General features: G+C 46.3%; 2 protein-coding genes across 4 annotated transcripts in view; both read left to right on the forward strand.

Moving 5' to 3' along the window:
• TBC1D9B (TBC1 domain family member 9B) overlaps positions 1 to 22455 on the forward strand; it is a 30344-nt gene extending 7889 nt beyond the window's left edge. Inside the window, exons 4-22 of one of the 3 annotated variants that reach the window (XM_025207848.1) lie at positions 2523 to 2751; positions 3484 to 3742; positions 4552 to 4759; positions 6088 to 6300; positions 6654 to 6815; positions 7611 to 7761; positions 8270 to 8484; positions 9198 to 9315; positions 10256 to 10541; positions 11249 to 11378; positions 12238 to 12336; positions 13188 to 13256; positions 13769 to 14009; positions 14353 to 14418; positions 15210 to 15281; positions 15718 to 15768; positions 17876 to 17929; positions 18713 to 18819; positions 19807 to 22455. In XM_025207848.1, the coding sequence (XP_025063633.1) occupies positions 2523 to 2751; positions 3484 to 3742; positions 4552 to 4759; positions 6088 to 6300; positions 6654 to 6815; positions 7611 to 7761; positions 8270 to 8484; positions 9198 to 9315; positions 10256 to 10541; positions 11249 to 11378; positions 12238 to 12336; positions 13188 to 13256; positions 13769 to 14009; positions 14353 to 14418; positions 15210 to 15281; positions 15718 to 15768; positions 17876 to 17929; positions 18713 to 18819; positions 19807 to 20499 (3423 nt within the window). In that variant the 3' untranslated portion in view covers positions 20500 to 22455. The remainder of the gene's footprint in view (positions 1 to 2522; positions 2752 to 3483; positions 3743 to 4551; positions 4760 to 6087; positions 6301 to 6653; positions 6816 to 7610; positions 7762 to 8269; positions 8485 to 9197; positions 9316 to 10255; positions 10542 to 11248; positions 11379 to 12237; positions 12337 to 13187; positions 13257 to 13768; positions 14010 to 14352; positions 14419 to 15209; positions 15282 to 15717; positions 15769 to 17875; positions 17930 to 18712; positions 18820 to 19806) is intronic. The other 2 variants (XM_025207851.1, XM_025207850.1) reach the window with 2 other exon arrangements.
• Positions 22456 to 23904: 1449 nt separating this feature from the next.
• MRNIP (MRN complex interacting protein) overlaps positions 23905 to 24155 on the forward strand; it is a 3581-nt gene continuing 3330 nt past the window's right edge. The window contains exons 1-2 of the mRNA XM_025207882.1: positions 23905 to 24014; positions 24091 to 24149. Coding sequence (XP_025063667.1) covers positions 23955 to 24014; positions 24091 to 24149 — 119 coding nt within the window. The 5' untranslated portion in view covers positions 23905 to 23954. The remainder of the gene's footprint in view (positions 24015 to 24090; positions 24150 to 24155) is intronic.

Raw genomic sequence — 24155 nt, forward strand, 5'->3', positions numbered from 1 at the left:
CCCCATATTTGTTTCCAGATAATTCCATCTTATAAACAATGCCTTTCCATTACTAGGGCTGTCAAGAATCTCTGTGGTATAAAGTAACTCGGGCACCTTGAATTAAATTGAATTGTGATCCAGACAAACCCTAGCGTCTTTGCAGCTTGTGCAGGTAACAAAGACAAACTGAGATTGACCTGTTGATGCTGGAGAACAGGTCTGACATTTCTTTGGAGAGTGGCCAATGTTGCCATTGGTAGTGGAGTAGGGATTGTCAGCTCTTGCAGCATCAGGGGAGACGGAGAAGGAGGCAGATAAACCAGTCCTCTGGCAGTTTCTTGGTAGGAATAGTGCCTTGGGAAGGACAGCCTGAGAATGCCAGACACAGCTTGCCCTGGCTGGTTGATGTTGATTACATTCCTGTATGCAATGGACTGTCTCTTGCCCTGTGTGCTGTAGCAGCAGCTGACCTTGGTGGATATACCTTTTCTGTCAGACTCTAGGTCTGACCAGAAACATTTGCAATCCTTGCTTGCTGAAGAGCCTTACTTCTGGATTTTGCTTTCCTCTCAGCCCAAAATTAACGTTTGGGAGTAGCAAAAAAATCCTATCTCTTAATGGGCAAAAGTTGAAGACTAGGGTGGGATATGTTACCTGTATTCTGGACTGCTAAATCAGGGGTGTCAAGCATGGCCTGTGGATCCAACTTGCAGAGCCCTGCTGTCCAGACCCTGATGCTGCCCCAGGGTCTGAGCAGATTCACATGAGGCACAGTGTGTGCAGGACCAGCCCTGTGGGCAGGGCCCAGAACACATGCTGCACACAGCACCAACTCCACCCACTCCAGGTCTGCACCTCATGAGTGGGTGTGTGGCGCAGATCCTGGAGTGGCTGAAACAGGTACTGCATGTGGTGCAGTCCAGCTGAGAGCATGTAGCATGGATCCCACACGTGGTGCCTGCCCTGACTGGACTGTGCCACGCAGTGCCCACTTCAGGATGTGTGACATACACAACACCTACCCCAGCAACTCTAGGTCTGTCACATGGGACACCTGCCCTAGCGGGTCCCAGAATCCCTGGAGTAGGCTCTGTGGGCAGAGTGGTTCCCAAAGCATGTGCTGTGTCTGGCATAGTCTAGGATCCTCACTACCCACCTGTGACTGGGCTTCATTTCACACAGTGCCCATTCCAACCACTCCAGGATCTGCACCCCACACAGCATGGGTCCCAGACTAGCTAGAGCAGGCACCAGATCCAGTCTGGGGGATGGGTTCCATGGGTTCGATCCAGCCTAGGGACCAGTCCTATGAGTTTTGCATCCCTGTTAGATGAACCTGTAGTGTACTTGCAGCCACAGACACTTGTGCACTCTTTTCTGAAAACCTGGGAATGATCTGGACTGTAGAACTGACAACCATGCAAGGAGTTAACATGATGACCATCTTCCAAGTTGAGGGCAGAAGTGATAAGGGCATGGTTTGAAAATGACAGTGCAACCAGGCACTGGTTTTGCCATCTTGTCATTAGAAAAAGGCAGCTGTGCTTGCTTAGAAGGTCACTGTACACCATGATGCACTGAGAAACTGCTCAGTTTTCAAAGTTATCTTTTCCTTAAGGATTTCCTTAAAGACTCGTGAGTCTTCTAAAAATAGCTCCCTCTAACAATAGAAATATGGAAGCAGCCCAGATCTGAGTCACAAACCAACATGTGTGACTTGATGGAGAGAGAGAACACAGGCACTGGCTTGCAATTCTCAGGCAGCTTCTCATTCTGGTTCTTTGCTGTTTGAATGTCATTAGAAGAGAACTACTTAACATTTAGACTAAAGGTGCAAGTTGGGGACTTCTATCAAGGATTGCTGTAGCTTCCATCTGTTAGAATTGATGAGCTTCCATATGCTCAGGACCTCTGAAAATGAAGACTCCAGTTCACAAAACTCGCATGGCAGTTGCCTGTCACCTCTGCAGAAGCAGGAGCAGAGTGATACTCTAAGCGAGTAGCAATTTTGTAGTTGGGATTGAGAAGGGAAAGAAAAAAAGCCCAAAGGAGGAGCGCTTTACTATAATCTAGGAAAATTAAACCTCCAAAGTCCTCATTCCTGATTGTAACTGTGGGAGGTTTTCTTCCTGGGACTCCTTCACATCCTTGTCCAGTTTTTTTCCTCCCTCCTAGGAGGCATATTCACTCCTCATTAATAACGGAAATCATCCCCAGGTCTCTTGCATGACGTATTCAGTGCTCCAAGGCCAGTCATACAAAGGTCACTAAATGTTCGTTGTGAGCAGTAGCTGTAAGTATGTGTTTGGGCATCGATTCACCTTCACCAAGATTCCAAGCTGCCTGACTTGTTCTTATGAAATGTCTCTTCATTTTATCTTTAACTTAAATCTGTTGGTGGTTTCCTTGCCACATTCTTTCCTTCTCTCTTTCTGCCTCTCCAAGCAGTGGTCGCCAGCTACCTCTTGCAGTCCTTTAACTCTGTAAATGAAAACAGAAGTGACCTTTTCATTTCTCACCATTCTCTCCTCTCCCTTCAGGGCATTATTGCTGAAGAGAACAAGAATCAGCAACCCCAGAGTGAAGAGGACCCGGGTAAATTCAAGGAGGCAGAGCTGAAGATGCGGAAGCAGTTTGGGATGCCTGAGGTGGAAAAGCTGGTCAATTACTATTCCTGCAGCTACTGGAAAGGCCGTGTTCCCAGACAGGGTTGGCTCTACCTGACTGTCAATCACCTCTGCTTTTACTCCTTCCTGTTGGGCAAGGAGGGTGAGTTAGTAGCCTGCTGGTTGCACTTACCTGACTCCTCCCACTTTTCCTGGGGGTGGTTGGCCCTTTGTGTGGGTCCTTTTTGCTGCTAACATTTTTCTGCAGAGGAATCCTCTTTGAGCCCTATAGTAGACAAATGTATGGCCTCGTCTTACATGCTTCATCCAGCTTTCTCCAGACTTCTGGGTAAAAATTTCAAAAGCCACTCAGTGACTTAGGACCCTGATCCCTGTTTTTGTACGCAACATAGTTTAGAGTCTGAGTCTCACTGAAAGTCAAAGAGCCTAAGTTGCTTTTGAAAATGTGCTTCGGGCTCCCATGTCTCTTAAGCACTTTAGAAAGTTTTACCCATAACCTGTTGGGGAACCAGGTAATCCATGATTTGGCAGTTCTCTTTTGGGAATAGCATTCTACAAATATCAGTGGTTTTTGGTCTCCTGCCAAGGAGAAAAATAAAAACCTGAGAAATTTGCATTTCCTACCTGGAAAATATTAATAAAGGAACCTGCATTATTTCTTAGCCCATTGGTTCCCCAAGTGCCTCCTTTATTATAAAGCACTTCTGGAGATCCAGGGTGAAATCGAAAGCAAAAAGCTGCCCATGACTGAGAAAAGAAGCAGTAAAAAGTAATAGTAGTGTGAGGACTTTGCTGGCAACTTTGGCTGTCCCTCTGACTAAGTTTGTCTTGGATCACACTAGAACTGCTGGCTTTGTTTTGGGTGTTTCCTCAGTGACGCTGGTGGTCCAGTGGGTGGATGTGACGCAGCTGGAAAAAAATGCAACACTGCTGTTCCCTGAGTGTATTAAAGTGAGCACCAGGGATAGCGAGCTTTACTTCTCCATGTTCCTCAACATCAACGAGACCTTCAAGCTGATGGAGCAGCTGGCTAACATTGCCATGCGGCAGCTATTGGACAATGAGGGCTTCCTGGAGGACAAGACCCTGCCCAAGCCCAGGAAGCCTCTCAAGAACATCTCTGCACTCAAAAGGTGCATTTCCAGCAAGGAGAATGGGAAGGGAGAAAGGAAGCAGGGGACTGAAGGAATGAGTCTGCAGTGTTATGTATCACTTATTCAGTAATCAGGATTGGGGCCCTTGTGCCATTTAACCCATCATCCCTGTAGCTGTGCTTAGTTCTCTTCCAGCTTGGTATAGATCATTAATTTTATAGGCAAGTCCAGTATATTCTCCCACATATCTTGGGAAAGGGTTGAAAGGAATTGCATGAGCAGGATTTGCTTCTTCAGATGATGTCTGGACCTGTTATGGATTGTGCTCTGGTGCAGAAACATAGTTGGGGAAGGGGAAGGCCTGCAACTGCTTTGACATATGTTGTCAGTATCCTTCCATATTCCCAAATGCTCATCTGGTCTCCTTTGTCTGCAGTCCAGGGTTTTATTAATCACAAAACACACTTAGCATTTTATATCCTCAGAGTACTGTGCAAACTGTTATGGTACTGCCACTTGGCAACAATACTGTATAATTGCTCCCTTCTCAACAGCTTCAGTTTTGTGGTGATGTTTCCCTTAAAGCACATGCCTAGGATATGGAGAAGTATAACTTTTAATCTACTTTGTGCTGCAGGAAGGGTCTATGTAGGGACCTACTTGAAATAGGAAGGCAAAGAGGGCAATTCAGAATAGCAGCTCAGTTAAAAGGGAGTAGTGAAAATACGACACGGTCTGTCAGCTGGGACTTGAAGGAGCCCTTAGGAGGCTTTAGAATGTGAAGGACAGAAGGTAGGGTGCCTTGTGTCTTTCTGTGTATGAGTATTATCATTTTCTCTCCCCACCAGAGATCTGGATGCTCGGGCCAAAAATGAATGCTACCGTGCCACCTTCCGGCTGCCAAAGGATGAACGTCTAGATGGACATACAGACTGCACCTTGTGGACTCCTTTTAACAAGATGCACATCCCTGGCCAGATGTTTGTTTCCAACAATTACATCTGTTTTGCTAGCAAGGCAGAGGAAGCCTGTCATCTCATCATTCCGCTCCGGGAGGTGGGAATCTCTTAGATAAAACACCCATGTGTGTGTCATGGCCACAGGCCTTTGGTTTTTAGATTTTGAGTGTTTCTGGGGCTTGCAAATTACAAAGTCCTGACTCTCAACTCCTGGGTTAATCCATGTGTTGAATCAACTGTTTCCCCAAGAGCTAGCTATATAGTTAGATGCTGGAGCATTCTTTCAGCATTAGCAATAATTGTAGTAGAAGACTAAGCACAATTCTTGTTAAAAGACGATTCTGTCTCCAAACCCCAGTAACAAAGAAGGAAGTGAAGGTAGAGAGCATGCATGCATCTCTCTCCAGTTCCTGTGAGTGCCAGCCAGCAGGTCTGCTTCTCGTCCTACCCTGGATGTGTCCAAGGACAGGTCAAGCATTCACTTTGTAACAGACTGTTCAAAGGATGCTGTGGAATACTCTGTTTGACACTTTAGCTATTGCTTTTGCTCTCCTAGAGCTTGTAAAAGGAAAGCCTCTTAGAAGCTTGAAAATAGCATTTTCCCCCTACTACTTGTCCATCCCCATCTAGCAAATAGATGTATTCCTCTATTTTTAATGAAGCTGAAATGCATCTTGTTTGTGTGCCAACAGAACTGATGAGATTGGCACAGCTCTTTCAGTAGCTCTTGATAATGGCTGCTGTTGAGCCTGAAGGAAAGGGGAACAGTAGCACACAACTCTTTTACATGTGCACAATGGAGGGGCAGGGGCACTAAAGAAATGGTGTTGCAGGTTTTTTGTTCTCCTCTGTGGAAGTGGAGACAGGCTGGTTGTTGCACATTTAACACAGCTGTTTACATGCAGGGCAGGGTGAACATGCCTTGTTCAAAAGAAGCTTATTTACAAAATATCTTTCATATTCTTTTGCCTGTATTCAGCTTAGTAAATGGGGAACTGTCGGTCCTGTTTGCACTGCATGTTCTTATTTCAGTTTTCAAGGCAGTTCAGTGATGTGAGGGCAGTAAGATGTCTGTCCTCCCTTGCAGGAAGTAAACTGGGAAGTTCTTGTACTGTATGAACCACAGGACGTGAGGGGGTTTCAAAAGCAAATCAAACACCTTGGCAGAGAAGTGTCTATCCATTCTTAGGCCCTTTTTGCCACCCACCATCATCCCTGTAAAGATGGCCTGCACTAGTATGACACATGCGACCTTGTCATGTATTCTCTTGATGAGCTGGTAAAAAATACCAGGAGGGCAGTCCAGATTACAGATGCTGTATGGGAGGTTAGGTGTTGACCTACATCTCTTGTTAGCATCCCTTTTAATGAACTAGTAGTGTAGGCTCTGCTAGATCCCAATTACTGGTGTCTCTCTTTTTTCAGGTGACGATTGTTGAGAAAGCAGACAGCTCTAGTGTATTACCCAGCCCACTCTCCATCAGCACCAAAAGTAAAATGACCTTCCTTTTCGCCAACCTGAAAGACCGAGATTTCTTGGTACAGAGAATCTCTGACTTCTTGCAGAAGACACCCTCCAAGACCCCATGTGGCAATGACAGGGAATGGAAGGAGAGCATGGCGGAACCTGGAAATGAGGTACAGGAGGCCACTGGGGTCTGGGGGCCAGTTCTTGTGCTTCCAAAGCTATGCTCTTTGTAATATTTCCTCCAGAAAATAGGTCTGTCTTCTGGAGTCTAACACTGGAAGCCATAACCTGGCGGAGTTCCAAGCATAGAGGCTAAACTCCTTTACTCCCTGGTGGTAGTCCCTTCCTGGGCTGAACTGCAGTGCATGAATCAAACAGCGGGGAGAACTCACACCAACTGTCATTGTCTTTACTGCACTTTCTCCATGGAAGGATCTTCAGTCTTGCACTTACTAATGCAAAATGAACATCAGTAGAGACTTGCTTGTGCTTTTTTCTCAGACTGTGTATTCTTATTCTGTAGGAGGTTGCAGAGCTGCCTTCCAGCAGTCCACTGCCAGTCAGCCCAACCTCTGCTTTCAACAGCCAACCCATCAGCTTCTGCACAGGGGAGGTTCCCACGGCTTCACAGGGGCTCCTCAAACTCTTCAGGAGAAACTCTGAAGAGCTCTTGGGGCCCAAAGCGGTAAGCAGCTCGCTCTTTTTTGATCTAAGGCAGTTAACTGTGGTGCATTTGAAAGTCGCATAGTACAGTACTGTCTAGAACAGGCTAGTGCAGTGAAACCTTCCTCTTCCTTCCCGACTCCTAACCTCTGCCTGAGTATATCCCCATGGCCTGTTTCTGACACTGCTATGCATCCATTCAGCTTTGCCATTCGTAGCTGTGACCTGAGCACCAACTTTTCTTGTTCTGAGCTCCTTGAGCAGGGATTGCTAATTATGCTGAATTCTTGTGCTTATGTAATGTAGAGAAATGCCCCTAAAGTGTCACCTCCCTCTAGATTCCTAAGAGTCTTAGCTTGGGTACAGAGATGTGGGAATTTTAACCATATTCTAAGGTAACTCCTTATACTGGTTATGTTTGTGTTGTAGAGGAGACTTAAGAATTAGCGTTGGGTCACAAAACGCACTTCACTTGGTAACTGTTTAAAACTGGCCCTTTGAGATGAAAGGTGGTATTTGTTGACCTAGAGTGCCACCCATCACATCCTCCAGTAACTCCTGTTTGGATGATAGAAGCCATCTCCTGTCACATGTCAACCTATGTGCTTTCACGTTTCAGATGTGAATACACAGAAACTTGATATCGAGGAATAGTTCATAAATTATGTAGCACATCCCACGGTCAGAAAGAAGGAACAGTTTGAAAGTGGCACTGAAATTTCACAGTTCAGTTCAGATTTGAGTATTTGGGTTCACCTATGCAGAATGGATGTAAATGCTTTAGTCTAGCAAAATGGTTCTCTTGATTCCTTTATAGGCAAAAGAAAAGATGAAGGAAGAGTCTTGGAATATTCATTTCTTTGAATACGGGAGAGGAATGTGTATGTATCGCACAGCCAAGACCCGGGAGTTGATACAAAAAGGAATCCCAGAGAATCTTCGTGGAGAGCTCTGGCTCTTGTTTTCGGGTGAGAGGTTCTACTGGATACTCAGACGGGCATTGGAGATAACTTTTCTGGAGACCTCTGAGAAAAAGGTTGCAAGAGATAAATGTGATCCATTTGGACACAAACATTTATTAATAAGTGAAATAAATAATTTGGTCACAAATGCACTCCATCTGATTTGAAAGCTTTAAGAACCAGAACATGTGGTAACCTCCCTCCCTCGTAGGTGGCTTCTGAAATTTTGCTTGTGATAGTTGCATGTTTGATCATGTCATGGTTCCAATGACAGCATGTTGTAAATGTCCTTCCTCCATCCCTTAGGAACTTCATGATCTGCTTTGTCTGAATGTTGATGTGCAGGAGTCGGGACATTTACCTGATTTTACTGCAGATTTGTTTCTGACCCCTAGAATCTGCTTCTAGTTACTAAGGTCACGTAGTACCCCAATCTGTCCCTTTGCTGAGGCTATCAGAATGAAAGGGCTGACTGGGGAAAGCAAATAAGGGAATTGGTAATTGTTTGTTGCAGGGGCCTGGAATGAGATGGTGACTCATCCTGGATACTATGCAGATCTGGTAGAAAAGTCAATGGGAAAGTATAACCTTGCCACAGAGGAGATTGAGAGAGACCTGCACCGCTCCATGCCAGAGCACCCAGCCTTCCAGAACGAGTTGGGGATTGCTGCCCTCCGGAGAGTCTTGACAGCATATGCTTTCCGAAACCCCACCATCGGATACTGTCAGGTAAGAGCATAGACTGACCACCCCTGCTCAGTGGACATGCCAGATTTTTAAAACAGCCTCCTTGATGTAGCCTTTAGAGTCTAGTGCAAGGGCAGGGCCCATGATGTCGTAAGGCTTTAATGGTCATCTGGATACAATCGGAGTCCGTAAATCGGAGTCTGCTCTGCCCTTCTCAAGTGGTTGTAATGATATCGCATATTTCATTTGATTAGGGTGAGCTCCTGTTTCCTGGATATTGCATTTGCTTGCTCAGGAGAAATACTCATTTTCCTGAGTAGTGCAGGAGAGGCTGGTGTTCATAACGGCTGCATTGTTACCGCACTGCCTCTAACTCATTACTTTGTAAACAGGTGCTCTAGAAACTCAATTTGAATTGTTTACAGGTCTGTCTGATACAAAGGGTCCTTCCCTTCATGCTGGTTTATTAAAAGCTGTCTCGGCGTTTTCATCATAAATACAATCTTCCAAGGTTTTAGATCAGACTGCTGCTCAAGGGCGAGTTGCCTTATCTCCACTGCTACAGGGAGCAGCAGTTTTGTACCAGAGGTTGCATAGTGACTCAGTCAACAGCTGGAAACAGTGTGAGCCATGTTAATGCAATCATGTGTATCCCTGTTAAGTTTAGCTGGTTTAATACCCACTGCTCTCTTGAAATTTCCTCACCTGCTCTCCTTTTTTACATGCATATGGATTTTGCTTTACCTTTTGTTTAGGCCATGAACATTGTGACATCGGTGCTATTGCTATATTGTAATGAGGAAGAGGCTTTCTGGCTCCTCGTGGCTTTGTGTGAGCGCATGCTGCCAGATTACTACAACACAAGGGTAGTAGGTGAGTCTTCATAGTATTCACCCTTGAAGCTTGGAGTGTCCACTATGATACAACTAGCAGCACTCAGGAAGGGATGTCTTGCAATCATCAACTGATAAACAAGCTATGCATTTTAAAGGTGGGTAGTGGGGAAACACTAGCAGATGAATGCTTTGACCTCATAACGTGGAAGAAAATTTCCTGTAAACTTTCTATATTCAGTCCTCTTAGAATAATTCAATTCTCCCTCTTTCGTACCATAAATGCATTAAGCAAGAAGACAGAGTATCTGAATATTAAGGAGTGGAGGACTTTCTCTGTAGGGAGAGGTTTAAAGATAAATATGTATGACCAAGATGTAATTCTTCCATGTGACCAGATTAGTCATAAAGGACAGTTGAAGTACAAGGAGGTACAATTATGAGTAATGGGTTGAAATTAGAAAAAATAATGGAACATTTGCTGAGTGTGGGGTTTCTTGCGGGGGTTTTTTAACAGTCTCCCAGGGAAATTTAAGATGTCCTTTACTTGAGATTTCTTTGTTTAAACTGGACAAAGTACTAAAGAATGTGCTGCAGTCTCCAGATTCTGCCAAATCACTTGTAGAAAAATTATCTTCCAACATGTCACTAAGAGGAGCTTTTAAATGTTGCCCATCTTTTTGATGGGGTGCACAGATCAATAGAGGATTCATTGCCATAGCTTCTGCGTTATGAGATTATACGAGATATTTATAATAATATAATTATAAATTTTCATTTAATAATAATAATGCTGTTCTCATCAGTATTTTATTACCATGGACCAAAGCTATGTCATTTTCAGTTCTGATGGAAACTGGTTGGTGTGTGATATGAATTACTTTAACCATGCTAGCAAAAGTTAAGTTGACTTTTTGGACCTAGTACTTTGGTGTCAAATTGTCTGACTTCTTCCTGTCTCCATCCTTTTTCTTTATTAGGTGCATTAGTGGACCAGGGTATCTTTGAGGAACTCACACGAGACTACCTGCCACAACTGTCAGAGAAGATGCAGGAGTTGGGAGTGATTTCCACCATCTCCCTGTCCTGGTTTCTCACCCTCTTTCTCAGTGTCATGCCCTTTGAGAGCGCTGTGGTCATTGTCGACTGCTTCTTCTATGAGGGCATCAAGTTTATCTTGCAGGTGTCACTGGCCATCCTTGATGCCAACGTGGAAAAGCTGCTAAATTGCTGTGATGAAGGTGAAGCCATGACTGTCTTGGGCAGGTACCCCTAACTCACTCTCCCTTTATAATTAAATGAATGGCAACAGTACCCTTTGTAAATCCCTCCCCTTTCACTTTGGTGTGAAATCCTTTTTAATGCCCTCACAGCTGTCACTGCTTAGTGGTTAAGAGAGCAGTTCTAGGAGGAAATGCTTTCTCTTGTCTGGAATCCAAAGGTGTTCAGTTTACTGTCTTCTACTGTCTCTAGAAGACAAGGTTTTGGGGTTGAAAGCTCAGGTGTGAAGGGGTCCGTCATCTCCTCAGAATCCTCCAGCCTTTTTTTCCTGGCATAGTGCATTCTTATGGCCCACCTTGTGTTTTGAAACCTGAAGCTTTATTGGATTGAAAACCGTGGAGAATTCAAACCCACCGTCAATAACAGCTTCTAACGGGAGAAGCCTCTTAGCACCTTAGAAGACAGAGATCCCTCAGTGTAGCAAATATACAGTCTCCTCCACTGAAACGTTGATTGGCACCAAATGCAGCATCGCCCGCAGTGTTTGTTTTTTTTAACAAGGCTCCCAGAATAATGGAATGAAAATTAGTTGTACTACAGTGAAAGTGACCGAGGAAGGAGCATCTCCTGGGCAACTAGCTTGACTGTGTAAAGGAAGTGAGATAATTTATTTAGAATATTACTTGTCTTCCCTTCAGGTGATTGACAGAGTCCTGCCTTTGTTCCTCTTCCCTCTCCTCCCCACACCACAGGTACCTGGACAACGTAGTTAATCAGCAGAGTGTTTCCCCACGTATTCCACACCTGCATGCCTTGCTCACCAGTGGCGAAGATCAACCACTTGAAATAGACATCTTTGAACTCATCAAAACATCCTACGAGGTCAGGCACTGGATAACTTTTTCCTGAGTCATCTTTGCTGTCCAAGGCCCAGTACTTGTTCGGTCAAGACTTCAACCATCTCCACTAGTTGTTTAGGGTGTACAAAGAACACAGGGCTAAGCCACCAGTCTCCATGTTAAACATGGATGGGGGCCATGTTGGCAACTTGACAAAATCTCACCAACCAAACTGAGTATTGGTGTCCGTTAAAGCTTATGAGTCAGAGATTCCTTCCACTTTGTTGAGAGAAGCTATTTGAGTGGGAGAAAACAAAGTTTATTCTCTTAAGCAGGGCAGTCAGAAATTTGCACTTGGTACCTCCTCTCCTCCAATGCAATGGGGAAGAATTGTGGGAAGACTTAGCTTTTTTTCTGGCCAACTTTTTTTTTTTCTTAGCTACCATCCCTCTCTTATTTTTGTCTTTCATCTTCCTGTCCCTTCCAGTCCTCCTCCTGCTGTCTGTCTTGCACAGTTTCTTATTACTGCTCCCTGTTTGCCATCTCCTGCTGTCATTGTGCCCTCTATTATCACACTGCCTATCAGTTCTTTCTGGTTCCTTCCTTATTAAGAGAACTTCACTGCAATCAGTCTGACTAGTGCAACAAAGGAAAAGCTTATTTCGCCCCAGGCCTCTTTACAATATGTGGATGTCTGCCTCATGAACTTGCATGTGGATTCCTAATGGCTAACAGTACAGCCCATCACACATGCTTGCTCTTCTCTATAGTGCTAACCCACCTCTGCAGGTCACCCATAAGGTGATTTCTGATTTGCTGACTATATGTCACTAAATGGGAGATGTTTTTTCTGTAGCATATGGCAATGACCTGGTCTGTTTGTTTTTTTTTCCTGACTGTAGAAATTTAGCAGCTTGAGGGCAGATGACATTGAGCAGATGCGCTTTAAGCAAAGACTAAAGGTGATCCAGTCCCTGGAGGATACAGCCAAGAGGAGTGTGGTAGGTGACACCAGAGTACATTGACTACCAACTGGTATGTTAATATAGCACTTTTCATTTTGAGCTCTCTGGAAACTGCTCTTCAGCAAAATTGGGTTAGGGTGACTTACATTAACGTGAAGTAGAGTTACCCAAACCGGTAAATAAAGAAACTATGGGTAATGTAAATAATGTAATTTAACAGTTCTGACTGATAAAGTGCTAAAACATGGCCCTCGTGGAATTATACTGGAAGGAAAATACGGAATACCAGCAGGCCATAGTACTTCCCACTGGTGTCTATTTTACTTATCACACTAAGTCTTTGAGGAAGGAGAGATGACAGATGCTTCTTCCTAGCCAGAGCTTGTGCTGCGGTGTGAGAAATCCTGCGGAGGATTCTGGGGCTGCAGAAGAAATATTTGTACATTACTGCAGCTTTGCTCTTTTTGTGCTGGTTCACAGACTAGCTCTCTGTGCTTGATTCACTATCATACACGCTCTAGATGAAATGATAAAAAAATAAAATGAAAGGGAGTGGTGACTTGTTCCCAGTTCTGATTACAGCCCAGCAAGGGCAGGAAATACACTTAGCAAAAAGCTGCTCAAGAAATGTTGTACTTATTCAGGAGGTTCGAGGGGGTAGAGCTGTTCTGCAAGTGTCAGCAGTTTTGCCATCTTCCTGTTCCAGAGATCAATAGCAGCTCATAGTTGTCTCAAATCATCTTGCATTCCTTCCCCTCCCATTCTCAGACCTAGTCTCTCAGCACTTCAAGATCCCTTTTCACACAGGGTAATATATTGCTTACAATAATCGCTGTGCCATCAGCTTTAAGAGAAATAAATGCTCATTCTGTCTCTCCCTATCCTAGGTCCGAGCTGTATCTGGTGATATAAATTTTTCTATGGAAGAATTAGAAGAGCTTTATGTGGTGTTCAAGGTAGGAAGCTGGCATGGGGAGAAAAGTGTCCCATTCATTCTGTCAGATGCACAGAGGGATGGCCAAGTCTGAGATGATGGCTCTGTTTCAGCCCACAGTCTGATTCATCACAAGCAGATGTGGAACTTGGGAATAGATGGTGCCAGTAAGGCTGGCTCTAGTATGTCTGATCTTATTGGCAAAGCTGACTGAAAACTGCTCACAGCATTCAAATGATACCATGTCAGAGGGAAATGCAGAGGGAAGGGAACATTTAATGTCTAGTGTAGGGGAACAGGATTCAAAGCACCTTAAATTTTATTCGTACGTCTGCCACTGAAATGCTCCGTGACCATGAGCATTAACTGTTCTGCCTCCATCTGCCAGTGTGCAAGAGGGCTGGCAGCTTTCCAGTCTCAAGAGAGTATCAGAACCCTGCTTGCTGTGCTTTTGCAGTGCTCAGTTGCAAGATGCTGTAGAATTTTCAAGGGAGAAGAGGTGGACTGATTCCTGTTAACCCTTTCCCCTCAAAGGCCAAACACCTGATGAGCTGCTACTGGGGGAACAATCGTACTGCTGTTGCATGCCGAGACCAGAACCTGCCTTATTTGGAGCAGTATCGCATTGACCTGGAGCAGTTTAGAGAGCTCTTTGCTAGTCTGACCCCATGGTCCTGTGGGCTCCACACGCCTGTGCTGGCGGGACGAATGTTTCGGCTTCTGGATGAGAACAGGGACTCTCTCATTAACTTCAAGGAGTTTGTGACAGGAATGAGTAAGTGGTCCTCTGAGAGATGCTGTAGAGTGTTTGAACTCTCCCAAGCACAGAACTATAGGGAGGTGGTGGTGTTTACCTGGGAGGGAGGGGAATGTGTTTTAAGGAACTGAGACACAAAGTAAGAATGTCCTCTGGCCAGAATGTCCATCCCTTGCTGTGGGGTAGAGAAGAAAGTTGTTCATGGGGCAGTAGTATGGCTTGTTTTTCCATGCAGCAGTAGTGCCTGAAGACATGCACGGCCTCCCATCACTCTCACAGGAAGGCTGTGGGTCTGTTTGCAGTGAGGAAACAGCCAGTGACTCTTGGCACTAAGCTGCTTTCTCTCATGTCCTCCCTGTAGGTGGGATGTACCATGGTGACCTGACTGAGAAGCTCAAATTACTTTATAAATTACATCTGCCTCCAGGTGAGTGCCCTCTTCTTCCTTGTCTCCAGAACTCCTTGCTAGCTGCCTACCAGGAGTGCCCTCTTGGCCAAACATGTATGCTAGAGACAAGTTACATATAACTGGTTTAAGTGATCAGAAACTGGTTTAAACCTGTACCAGAACAGAAGTTCAATATGCATAAACCACTTTCAAAATGACCAAAACCAGTTTAAGGTAAACCTGACTAAATGTAGTATCAGACTTAACTGATTTAGGTCAAACCGGTTTATGGAACTTTTGTCCCAGATCCCTTCCTGGTTCAAGTTAACTCACAGTCCCCTAGCATCCCAGGATACTTTGCAGCCCTGGATTATGCTGCCTGCTCCCGTGGAGCAGGGATTGCCTCACCCCTCTGCTCCTTAGTCTGCTTCCTGTCTGTCAGCCCATGGGGGATTCAGCCTCGGGCTTCTTGACTGTTTGTACATAGCTGTAATGTGTTGTTTGATACTTCAGTAATGATTATAAATCTCCTTCTTGCTGAAGCACCAGTGGGTTGGGGACTATTTAAGCATCATGCTGCAGTGGTTCTCTATGAAGAACTTGCTCATGGTTACAGAGAGATGGCTAGGTCATGGTCAGCAGAGAGCTGGTATTGTTGTGACCTGGTGCTTGAGAAAGATGGCTAGACATACAGGAAGTACTCCTCCACATTCAAAATCCATGTAAGCAGCTGCCGCCAGGGCAACAGGCATGTAAGGTGGTGGCAGATGGGAGGAAGGAGTGCTGCTGTTGACGTGCCTTGATCATATTGTGCTTCTTTGCAAGTACAGCTCTGAGCTCAGAAGAGGCTGAATCTGCTCTGGAGGCCACAAGTTATTTCACAGAAGATGCTGTGACAGAAGGTAACACAATGCCTGCTATAAACTGACTGAGAGGTGGAGGCTGAGCCCCTCTGCTGGGGCTTGCAGTTTGAAGGGTCACCCTTCCATGCAGGGCTTCCCAGTAGAAGCATATTCCATTAACATGGCGTGTGATAATTGTTTGTTGGTGTTGTATGGTGGGGGATGGGTCAGGTGCTGGGCTGGTTTAAGCTCTGCATTTATGAAGGGCACAGCATGTTCTGAATCACTGTCACAGAGACTGCCGAGGAGGAACAGAAATGCTGCTGTGTGCTTTTATCAGCCTGTCTTTCCTGTCTCTTGGTTCAGGGTTTTCATGCAAGTCTCATTGCCTCTCCCTGTTTTTGTTTTCTCCTTTGTGTCTGTCTCTCTGTCTGATCCTCTTCCGGTTGTCTTTTGGATATTGCCCTTCCCTCAAACCCTCTCTCTGCTGCTCCAGTATCTCCTTTTGTCTCCGAGCTGGATCTCTTCCTGCACTGTGAGTCTCAAGGTTAGTTTTGGGGACGGGAGGTGTATGCACATGTTGGGCACCAACGTATGTCAGTTTTATCAGCCAGCATCCAAGTGCCATCTAAACAATACCATAAAACTATCTTGGTGGTACTGGCTCCTGGCCTGCCCATTATCCACAAAACACTGCCTTTGCAAGTAAAATGTTTATTTTGCCTTGAGCAAAAGGTATTAAAAACGTGGTACTCAGGTTTACTTTGTAGTGTAAGTGTAGTTGGCTGCTAGAACTTGTCAGATAGTAAGCAAAAGCGTGAAATGTACGTGACAGAGGTCACTGGTATGTAGGGATGTACCAATTAAAGATTTTTCTTGCCTAATACCAATAGCTGATTATTAAGCAATCATATCAACCGATGCCGATCCAATAACCCAATTTTATTCTGGTTAAATCAGCGGGGCGGGGAGCAGGATGGAGCCATGGGCGGCTCGTCCGGGGTGGGGGGCACTACCTACCACTGCGCACACACCCTGGGGGAGGCATGGGAGGGGCATGTGCCCCACAGATTTGTGCATGGTGCAGATGCAGGCTGTCCTCTGTGGGCTCAAGGCTCTCTGCTCTGCTGCCTTTGCCTCGGGAGCCCCACGCTGGCTGCGCACTGCATGCCCACCTGGCAGTGGGAGGCACACCTTGCCGCCCCCATTGCTGCCAGGTGGGCAGGGGGCATGCCACTGGTGCAGGGCTCCCAGGGCAAAGGCAGCAGGGCAGAGAGCCCCAAGCCCACAGTGGGCAGCCTGCATCTGCCCCACACGCAAATCTGGGGGGCACATGCCCCCTATGTCTCCCCCAGGAGGTGCGTGAAGTATCAGGGAGCTGCCCTCCCCTATATCCCCTGGATGAGCTGCTAATGGCTCCGTCCTGCTTCCTGCCCCACTCCCTCCTTCACTGTGGGGCCTTCGATCTGTCCATGCCTATTCTCTTCCCCACACCTTCCTCTCCATAGAGTTACCTGCAGGGAGCTGCTCTCCATGCTGCCTGACTGTACTCCTGGCCATGTGCATGCGTGCAGCCACACACATGCACGCAGGACCCCTTGCAGGCTAGAATGCTGCCTGCCTGCAAGGGGAAACCCACCATTTCCCAAGGGAACCCAGGCATCTGGGGGCCCTGGCCGTGTTGGGGAGAGGGAACCTAGGTGTCCAGGGCTCTGGCCAGAATACATAATTATTGGTAAGCATTATCGGCTACAACAGCCACAAAAAGCCAATAGCTGATAATGTAAATTTCTCTTTTATCGGTGCTGATCCGATAGGCAGCTGATAGATTGGTGCACCCCTACTGGTACATATTGAATAATACATTTGCCAGATATGGTGCCACAGTCTTTAGAGTTAGGTGAATAATTAGAGTGGCAAATTACTCAAAGAATAGTGGCACATTTGAATACTGTGTTTGTTGAATACTGTTCCTCTGTACTTAACCTCTCTTGCTTTTGTCTCCTTTTTCCTTTCTTGAGAGAACTCCTTTTTCCTTCCTGTAATAGATCATGTGGCTCAGTTTTCTGTCTTTCACATCTGTCCTTTCCTCACATTGTGCAGTCTGCCCGTCTCCTTCCCACCCACCTCACTAATACTCTTTCTTTTTCTCCCACTTATCCTAGTCTCTCACTCTCTCTCCCCACTCACACTGTTCACTAAAGGTTTGTGTATGTTGATACTTTTTTACAATTACTGCAGCCAGTTGAACTATATCAGGGGATGACTTTAAGAGATGTTATTTTTCCATAAGCTGTTGGAGTTTTGAGGGAATTCACAATTTAAGGACTATACCAGTTAGCAAGAATGGAAAGCTTCTTTTCTTCTATAAGAGCTCATAAACTTGAATTCTGCAAACTGGCTGATACTTACCTGGGAAAGGCTCCCTACTATGTGCATGTTGGTTTTTTGAGCAGTGGCTTTGGTGGTCCTATTGACTGCAGTAGAAATGGGAGTGTTTTCCCTAATTATATTAAATATACCTACATGTGACTCTTTTTGTGGGTTTTGTTACTTGTTTTGTTCATTGCTCTGTATTATTATAAATGGGATATTTGCTGAGTTTGTTGTGTGGTTGGGGTTTTTTTTTTAATATCTATAATATCAATGTTTAGAAGCAGCTGCTCAGGAAGATAAAAGAGGTGGAAATGGGAACTCCAAGGAAAAAGGTAATGCAGCATTCCTCAATATATAATTTGAGCCCCAAGGGATGACGAGGTCGAATGGTCACAAACTACTTCAAGATCGTTTCAGGCGGGACATAAGGAAGAACTTCTTTACTGTCCGAGCCCCCAAGGTCTGGAACAGCCTGCCGCCGGAGGTGGTTCAAGCGCCTTCACTGAACACCTTCAAGAGAAAACTGGATGTGTATCTTGCTGGGATCCTATGACCCCAGCTGACTTCCTGCCCTTTGGGCGGGGGGCTGGACTCGATGATCTTCCGAGGTCCCTTCCAGCCCTGATGTCTATGAAATCTATGAAATAATATATGGCCTCTTGCTCCTCAGCATTTCTCAGACTTTTGGCTCTTCCAGTGCAAAGTGTTTATCCTCCTACACTTCACTTCAAAACAAGGAAGTTTTCAAGACTTCCCTTGTGGAAAAAAGCACAGGGTGATGCAGGCAACCCAATAAACATTGTTATGCCTTGCTCATATCTGTTAAGTGTTCCAGCTGGAAGGGTCTTGATGGACTAGGGAAGCCCTAACTAGACAAGCATGGTTTGTGTTACTGCAGAATTTACAGAATAACAAATTTTTCTATGACTACTAAGCTGTTGTAGTAATGTAAAAATGTTCTCCTCTGAGCTTTATCTGATAAATTGTCTCAGAGTGGTGCGCCCTTTCTGGACCCTGCCTGGTAAACCCTCCAAAAACAGTATTGTTGCCAGCACGTTTCATCTTTAGTCGCAATCTGTTAGTCAGGTGTTTAATAGCATGGCCTTGTCTTGCAGAGGAGAAGAGTACCAGTCCCCAAGATTATAAATATTACCTGCGCATGTGGGCCAAGGAAAAAGACACCAAGAAAGAAACCATCAAAGATCTTCCCAAAATGAGCCAGGTAGGAAGTGACCTTATGTTTCTAGCTGACAAGTTTTCAGTCCAGATGAAGAGAGGAAGCGCACAGCTCTTCCGGCATGCTTCCGTCTTCACCTGCCTGTTTCAGTAGTGTTTCAGACCAACACGGCTACAACCTAAACCCCTGTTTCAGTAGGAAGAATTCTAAACAGCATCAGACTCTACAGTGGCTCAGTTATGAGAGAGCTTCTGTTGGAGGACGAGTTTGAGATTTCATGTACAAACCAATTTCATTTGTTTTAGGACCTGAGGCTTTTACCTGTTTCTGCCTCTAGGATCCTTTTTCCTCTGAAGAAGGGAAACTTAGGTCAGAGTTCTATGTCAGACAAGGTTCTTTGGGTAAATCTGATACCTTGTCTGCCTTTGTCCTTAGACCTACATGGCTACAACCTACACCCCTCTATATCTGCATACTTCAAATGTCATCTTGGTGTCAAGCCCCTGGTCTCTCTCTCTCTCTCTCTCTCTCTCTCTTTTCAAGATTTCAGTTATTTATAGAAAGATAAAGGCCTCTTTTTAACTTGTAGCTCCTTATTTTATAAGCTTCTGTTTTTCCTTACTTTCCTACCACCCATAAAAGCTTGACAAGCATATATTTCTCTATTTAATTTTTTTCCCAGTCCAGCCATCTTATGCACTGGGTTTTGGGCACAGAATCTGATTCTCTCCCTTCCCTTCAAATACGTGTCTGTTGCCATTTTATGAGCTAGTGAAACTGCTAGCCCTACTTTCAGCTCTATCTGTTCTCCACAAACTTAGCTTCTGCTCCCAGAGCGAATAAAATTCATATCTCAGATTGGAGTCTCCTGCATCTCATAGACATAAGATGCTACTTAAAATGCTTGGGAGTGGTGCTGATGCTTTAAGAGTAGGAACCAAATACAGAGAAGCAGGGAGTGGTTCCACCCACCACTGGAAACTTGATAGAGGTTTCACATCCTAATCTGGTTTCATTTTCTGTCATTTAAAGGAACAGTTTATCGAGTTATGCAAGACCCTTTATAACATGTTCAGTGAGGATCCAGTGGAACAAGAGCTGTACCATGCCATTGCTACTGTAGCCAGCCTTCTCCTCCGAATTGGGGAAGTCGGGAAAAAATTCTCCAGCCGTCCCATGAAGAAAGCTGGTGACTGCAAAGCAAATAATACCCAGGATCCTGTTAGTGAAGAGGAGTCACCGACATCAGAACAGAGTCAGAATTCAGCAGTAGAACGGCAACTCCAAGTAGACCCTGAAGATAGAGCTGCTGGAGATGCACAAGCTGGAAAAACCCAGCAGGAAAACCAAACTCTGGGGGATGGGGTAGGGGAGGGAATAGGATCTCCTTTACTGCTGCTTTCAGATGATGAAGCCAAAGATGACATGTCCATGTCTTCCTACTCCATGGTCAGCACAGGCTCCCTACAGTGTGAAGATATTGCAGACGACACTGTCCTGGTTGGCTGTGAAGCCCTGAGTTCAGCTGCAAGGTACGGTAGCACTGTTGACACTGACTGGTCTATCTCCTTTGAGCAGGTCTTGGCTTCCATGCTGACGGAGTCAGCCCTGGTAAACTACTTTGAGAAAAAGATTGACATTCTACAGAAGATAAAGGACCAGAAGAAGGTAGAGAGGCAATTCAGTTCATCCAGTGACTATGAACTCTCCTCTGTGTCAGGCTGAACTCAAGGAAAACAGTAACCTTTTGGGAGATAAGGCAGGAAGATGATGACACCTAGCAGATGGCAGGAGATATTTTTTCTTTATTTTTACTGAGACCAATAACTTCACAACTGCAGTAGAGTCAGCTGAATATGGGGCTCTTTCACGGTGGCAATTTAATGTAGACAGTTTTCCTGGATACCCTAGTTGGTGGGATTACATTACATTCTCAAGAGCATGAAAGCCTTTAGAACCTAATAGCCCCTAAGGCCTAGACTTACCACCATAAATGATGCATGTCTATCTTTTGCTATCTTTTTTTAATGAAGTTTTATTTCAGATACAGCCACTCAATGCCCTGCCCTCGTTGCTGTAGGTTCCTGGGTAACTTTGCACAGCAGATGCAGCCTGGCTTGAAACTGTACATCTTTTGGGTGCTACCCTGTGAGCTAATGCAGTGTGTCTAAGTGCTGTATGTCCTTGGCCTATAACATAGTTTTGCTAAGTTCTTAGATGCTGTGTTGTAACTGCAGCAAACTTAAAGTTGTGTCCTGTTGTCCCTGGTACTCTGAGATGTACATTTCTCAGATGTGCGGGTTCCTGTTGAATGTGACTTGCCATTCCAGGAGTGTGTAGGGGAGATCTCACCATTTTACAAGACCGTTTGATGCAGACGCTGTGTTCTAATCTCTTTTTAACTCTGGTGCAAGGAATTGTTGGTGTGTGTGAATTTTGTCCTTGAAGCCACAAGCTCCTTGACATTGTGCCAGTAATACTAAGACTGTAACAGACTGGGTCAGCCTAGGGGGTTAGATGATGGATGAAATGAGGCACCTCCTGACCATGAAATCAAGTGAGTGGAGAGCAGTATTTGCAAGGTGGCAGTACACAGATCTGTTTTGCTCCATTGCTTTCAGCATTAATGATTGTGCTTGAGCTGTCCTCGCTTCCTGTCAGCCCAGCCATTAGCTGTTAGAGGAAAAGCATCTATATTCTGATTTACTGCTGGTATTTCATTTAGCTTGCTAATGACAGGTACAATGATTAGAACTACCCTAGTAAATTTCTGATGTATCAGTGTATGTACCAAGCTCCCAGACCCTTATCAAATCCATTATCACAGAACAAGTATGTCATGCAGGAGAAACCAGCTGATGGGTATCTCACTGTGAGCAGGAGCATGGCTGATCTAACTTCTATGGAGCAGAAGATTTAAGGAACGAGGTGTTGGCTGTAGCTGCTCCTTGTGTCCTGTGAAGTACACTGCTTTCCAGGAGCCTGAGCTGGTTTGCTGTACAAAGGAGTTCAAAGGGTCATTTACATCCTGAGCAAAGCAGGAGCCAGGAGGGGCAGAGCAACACATTGCTCTCGTGGCCCCAGTACTAGAAACCAGAGCAGACTAGCTCAGCTGCTAATTCAAAAGATTGTTGCTGAAGAGACTGATTTCCCCTCTGCAAATCAATGGTGGCCCGGAGGAAAGTAGGGGCTCCATTTGGGAATGGCGGCCACCCTGTGGGATGGCGTACCCTCCCAGGAAGCACTGTTATTTCCCGTCATCCAGACACGTTCATCTCATTACACAAGCACCTGCGTTTCAGGCATATGCGCCTCACTAGCAGGGGACAAGAACATTGGCAGGCAGCGCTGAAGGCGAGCTACATTGGTACTTCTGGCTAGCATTGTTCAGTACGGGCTGGGGCCATCTGATGGATGTTTCCATTGAACACGCTACGCGGTGTGATACTCAGTGTTATTTCTTTTTTTGTGGAGTTCTCTGTACGTGTTCACAGCCAGAACATGCTTCTTAATTCTCTGCCTCCTGGGTCACGTACTTTTTGGAGAGCAGCCATTAGTAAAATTGCTTTTACTAATTATTCAGTAATTTATTGTAACTTTTTAAAAGTCCCAATACTATGCGTGATTTTACACTGTCTGTGTCCAATCTGTCGTGTATTCAATAAACGAACTGGAACCGCATGCACAGGTCTGGATAGGCTCTTGCTTTGCTACATTTTATCCTTGGGCAGGGGGGGGAGCATGCAACAGTGCTGCCAGGTGTATGACAGTTTCAACCCTTGTACGACGTATGATCAATAATAGTAGTAAAGGTGTTCAAAACATGCAATAATTTTGGGGGCAGCTAATTGATGCAGCATATGCAAAACCCAAGTTCTCAGAGTCTCAACCAACGTTTGGGTTTGCTGTCAGTACGTCTTACGACAGCTTGTCTCAAAATAAATGCTTCAACTTTGACTCAATTCTCACTCATTCACTGGTGAGTTAGAGAGCAATATAATGTAAATAAGGTTATTTGTTTACATAACTTTTCAGTGTATGATGGGTTTTTCAGCAAATATGGTAATTTTGAGCTTCCACTATGATAATTTTCATATTTAACACCTGGCAACGCTGGCATGCAATTTCCTTCCAACTAGACTGTGTCCCAGATGCATCTCTAGAGCAGAAAATCACCTGCAAGCGGCCGGGAAGACTGCTTCTTTCCCTCCCAGCCCCCTCGATGCGATTCCCGTCTCCCTCATTCCTCCACAACCGTGCGCTGAGGTTCTTGCTGCACTTCTCCTTGCACCTTTTCTGTTCCACACTCCCCATCTGTGGCCCCGCCAAGCCCCGGGACCTCCTGGTCAACCTCCTCCTGGCTCTGGCCAAGCTGACCACCCACTCCTCCAGGAAGGAGGTTCTGGCTGCGGGAGCAAGCCAGGCAAGTCCACGTGTGCCTCTGGGCAGAGTTTCACTAGTCAGCATCCGTAGGCTCCCTCAGTTCATTCAGGGGCCGAGTGCTGGCTGGCGCGCTTCGCTCCGTGTCCCCTTCCAGCTCCCTGTGTGTGACCCTGCGACCTCGCCCCCTTCCCAGCTTTCTTGCAGTTTATCCCCAGAAATCTGTTCTGTCCTCGGCAGCCTCCCTTTTTACGGGAGGCGCAGAGCCCTGTTTCTCAACCCGTGGGTTGTGACCCACAAGTGGGGGCAAGCATATTTCAAAGGGTCGCGAGCTGCAGCAGGGCAGTGGGGAAAGGAGAGCCAGGCTGGCACCCCTGCTCGGGTCAGGGCGAGGGGACGGCCGGGCAGGAGTGAAGGACACCAGCATGGCTGGTGGGTCTTTGCAAATGGGTCCCGGTATGAAAAAGGCTGAGGACCGTTGGCTTCGAGCTTCTCTGCGTTTCCCCCGTGGTGCAGGAGGCCTGTCCTCCCCCCTCTCCCCCGAGCAGGTCCTGCCCGCCTTGGCTCTGAGCCGCAGCCACGCCGGGCGCCTGGAGGTCTAGGGGAGGACGGGGAGGCAGCCCCACCCCGATCCGCGGGCTGCGCTCCCTCCGCCAGGCGCCAGGGGGCGGGCTTCCCTCGACACCCGTGGTGTGGTGCACCGCGCCGCGCTCCAGTCCCCGGAAGCGGGAGCGCAGCACGTGACCGGAAGGGGCGGTTGCCAGGGCCGGGAGGCGCGGCGGGCCCTAGCGACGGGCAGCATGGCGGAGCGCTTCCAGGTGCTGCGGTGCTGCTCGTGCCGCGCCTTCCAGGTCCAGCAGGTGGGTGCGGGCCGGGGCCGGGACCGGGGAAAGGGAAGGGGCAGGGGCCCGGAGCTCACCCGCGTGCTCCCCTCAGGTGAAGCGGAGCCGGCGCTGGAGCTGCGCCGTGTGCGGCGAGCGGCAGGCGCTGCTGCGGGTGAG

This window comes from Alligator sinensis, unplaced genomic scaffold (genome assembly GCF_000455745.1).
Source record: "Alligator sinensis unplaced genomic scaffold, ASM45574v1 scaffold741_1, whole genome shotgun sequence".
Taxonomy (NCBI): Eukaryota; Metazoa; Chordata; order Crocodylia; family Alligatoridae; genus Alligator; species Alligator sinensis.